The sequence below is a fragment of the Macadamia integrifolia genome, unplaced genomic scaffold (assembly GCF_013358625.1).
Source record: "Macadamia integrifolia cultivar HAES 741 unplaced genomic scaffold, SCU_Mint_v3 scaffold1374, whole genome shotgun sequence".
NCBI lineage: Eukaryota > Viridiplantae > Streptophyta > Magnoliopsida > Proteales > Proteaceae > Macadamia > Macadamia integrifolia.
Genome location: NW_024868181.1, coordinates 13918 through 17822, shown reverse-complemented (window position 1 = coordinate 17822; position 3905 = coordinate 13918). Strand labels below are relative to the sequence as shown.

At 36.9% G+C, this 3905-nt stretch overlaps 1 protein-coding gene across 1 annotated transcript; it reads right to left on the bottom strand.

Moving 5' to 3' along the window:
- Window positions 1–1833: 1833 nt before the first annotated feature.
- On the bottom strand, window positions 1834–2481 carry LOC122063594 (L-type lectin-domain containing receptor kinase VIII.2-like; the record flags this gene model as incomplete). The annotated part of the gene is made up of 1 exon (XM_042627298.1): window positions 1834–2481. A coding segment is annotated over one exon (648 nt), but the record flags the coding sequence as incomplete, so codon positions are not given.
- Between the last annotated feature and the right edge of the window lie 1424 nt (window positions 2482–3905).

The following is a 3905-nucleotide window of genomic DNA, read 5'->3' as shown; positions in this document are numbered from 1 at the left end:
GTTACATGTTCTTGTCTGCTAAAATTTCACCCGAAACTTTTCTTCTTACCTGGAAACAAATGGAGCTTTGGAAAGTTATGCTTTATTTATTTGTTTCTCATATGGTCATGATTTGCTTTGAAATAAAAAAAGGGTATTATTCATGTCTTTTCTAGCTTAAAAAAGAATCTAGTTTCCTTTTAGATTTTTTTTTTATCAACAGAAGTGGTATACAAATGGGACTGCTGCAGGGCAATGATTTTTTTTCCCTCTTGAGGGGCATGTGCTCAAGATTAATAAGAAAAGAAGAAATAAAGATCTGTTTTGATATGGATTAAATGTGATTAGGATTAGGATTAGGATTAGGATAACCAAAGGATGTGAAGAATAAGTCCAAGGGATTATTTGGGTAACTGATGAGTACTATCTTTCTTAACTAATGAATCCGACGAGGAATGTATATGTGATTATTAGTACTATTCTTCGAAGCCTACGGGAGGTATCTTTAATTCTACCATGTACGGTGAAAATGCCAATATTTTTTTTCTTTCTAAGATGATGAGGCTTAATCTGAGAAGCTCAAGAGCTAATAGGATATATGAACTGAGAATATTCTCGGCTCACAATATTCCTCGCATGTGTGAGGTCCATGGGACAAGAACTATAGAGCCTTACCTCGAGAATGTCAAGAGGCTGCTTCGATTGCTTGACCACAAGATTGCAACATTTGTACCTAACCGTTTGACCAAGCGCGTCCCTTAGGTATAACATCTGCAACTTAATTATGAAACTGGAAATCATTTAGTCGTTTATGCTTGTCTTTTCTTTCAAGCTAATCAGCTGACAGGTTGCAATCTGGTCTTAACTCAAGATATCATCCCATACATATTAGTCCAAGACGTGATTGCTGACTTATTATAAAAAGGTGGAGACAGATTCTCTTCACCCAACAAAGAAAATATTCTCATCCCAATGGCCATTAGATGGGGAATAAGGGGAGAGGAGGTTAGTTCATAAAATATACAATTACCCTCACAGATGCTACAAAATCACCAGGAGGATTCCAGTGGACAATCAACTGGTTTTGTATGCCCCAGTAGATCAGTTTCTCAGCAAGAAGGCAAACAAAAATGACAGCAAGGTGAGATCTACCTAATGTAACAAATGGGATGTTTATCATATATAGAAAATTTCTGGTTCAACCTTTGGTAATACTAAACCAACATGAAATAAATACCGACAATAGGGTTAGGATTCAATGTGTTCAAGGGTCAGTGGATAAAGGATCAGTTTTGAACACTCTCAACTTGGTGAACAGAAGAAGATATGGGGTCATTGCTTGGTATCTTTTTTTAGAAAGGTAAAGGATAATGTAAACCAATAGACATTATAATTGTAGTACACCTTTCCATGCCAAAAATTTAAGGACTACAACAACAAATGTGATCTTATCCCAACTAAATGAGATCGGCAACATAAAAACATCGTTAATTGTTCAACCAAAGTTTGTGAAGAGGATTATGACCGTAAGATTTTCACCAAAAAAAAAAAAAGGATAATGACTAAGATTTAGCTTAATAAATGTCTTACAGATCCTAACAAAAAATCCCTATTTTAAATGAATATTTAAAAAGGTAAGAACCCAAGACAATCTTATTTGCAGGATATGCCAAGCCATAATAAGGTCACCTTGAAACTTGGGTTTCAGTATTCTAGTTTGAGAAATTAAAAAAAGAGGAATTATCACTTTCCTCCCTGACCTATAGTTAAATATCAAGTTTCTTCACGTTTTTTTAAATATTTCACTCCTCTCCCCCCAAATCAAATCAAAACTCTATCAACCGTGACCAAGTATTAGTTTTTGCTGTTAGTGCTTTTCAACGAAACTCTCATCGAGAAGATCTGCTTGAATCGAAGACCTGAAGTTCTCCTCCTCCTTCGATTACTCAATCTAACTTCCAAAATTTTGGTACTGGCATCGTAATCGATCCACGAATGCAATTTCTTTCCACTGTTCAACACCAGATTGATAGAAGAAACATTTATTACTTGTGCAGACACGAGGTTGCCTATGTCGACCCCAACAAGATTTCCATTTGGATCACCTAGCTTAGTATCCATAGAGGTGTCAAACTCAATCGCCAGAACTCTTGTTCCTCTCTTCTCCAGTCCTGGACTAAGCCCAAAGGAGCTTCCATCGAACAAATCCGAAGGAAAACCAGTCGGAAGAACGACGAAAGCAAGGCCATCACCATCTTCCGGTGAAATCGAAAAGGAGAAGTATGTAGAGAAAGACATTGGCTTTCTTTGTTCGCCACTGATAAATCTAACAGGTTTCTTGTAGATAATCCGCCCAGCGCTCGAAACCGAAGGACAATTAATCTTAACCGAAGAACCACCATCAACGACCTCGGCATCACCGAACAGAGCAATCTTGGAATCATAATTTCCGCCCTTGAGTGAAAAAGAGAAGCTAGGGTTACAAAAGAGAAAAATGCGATGTTAAGAGAAAACCAGCAGTTCCTCGAATTATTGCAGTGCAGAATAACCCTCCGATAATCCAGAAAAGAAGCACTTGTCTGTTAAGGATTCTTGCTGGACTAATCTTCGGAACTGGATGTGGAGCTCTGGCTGTGTTCACTGTTGTGTTTGTTTGGACAATCTTTGTGAATCGACGTCAATGTGAATCGGTAGTTCCGGTGAAGTATCCTCTGCATCCTGTAGAATTTGCATACGAAAAGATCAAGCAGGAGGGGGGCATTTAGGGTACTACGAAAATAGGACAACAAAACATAAAAAACTAACTTAGTCACGGTTGATAGAATATTTTGATTGAGCAAAATATTTAAAAAAATGTAGGGAACTTGATATTTAACATAGTTTAGGGGAGGGGAGTGATAATTCCTCTTAAAAAAATACAATCATTTAGATAGGAAAATCCAATGACTAGTCCATGGTTCTACGGCCATGAATAATAATGAACTGAGAGTGAGTCGTTTAGGCTTCAACATTGCAAACAATCTAGGTGTAAGGGCCAAAACTTGCATCATTTATATAGAACACTTTCTAGAGCAAAGTTATTGAGTAATATATCGATGTTCCTTCCTTGTTGCCTATGAAGAGCAGGGTTTAGGAGGTCGGCAGATCGATTCCTATCATATGATGTGTAAGTGTGTATTTAGTGTGTCCTTCTTTCCCTATAATTGCCCTTTCCCTATGGTATGCATGAATAAAAGTCCCCATGAATAGTTCCTTAAAATAATAATAAAAAATAATCACATAATTCGAGCAACTTCTCCTTAAAACACTTGTCAAATTATTCTTTTAATTTCTTCCTTTGCTTTTTATTGCAATTCCATCAAACGTCCGTAATTAGAGAACCAACACATTCATGTGGCATGTGCTTCACAATTGGTAATCCTAAAAATGGACCTATAATCATATCAAATTAATAGTTAGCCATCATAGTACATGCTTTACTTACTAGCCTTATAACAAGGGGAAAAAAAGCACTAGGAAGCATAGTTGGAAGATAAGATTTTGACTTGGGCGAATCTGTCATGCCCCACCTTCTATAAGGCTTAGATTGTGTGACCTGGAGACCATTCGGTGGGCAGCCAATCCTCCAGGATCCTGATGCGGTACTTTAACAACACAAACACCCATAAGATATCTAACATAATCGTTTAAAGTTAACAGAGCATACTATATTTACAAGATGATAATATAAATTCATAATTACACTAAAAAGAATAAAAAATAATAGAAGATAACTTTAATCATCTTCATAGTGCTCCATAAGCTCAGTCCTCACAAATGCAGTCATGGTCAACAAAGCCCATATTGGCAGCTACTCATCCCAATCTTACTTGGGAGCAATTATAGGGACTACTTTCAGAGAGTGTGAGGGACATAAAAGTGTAACA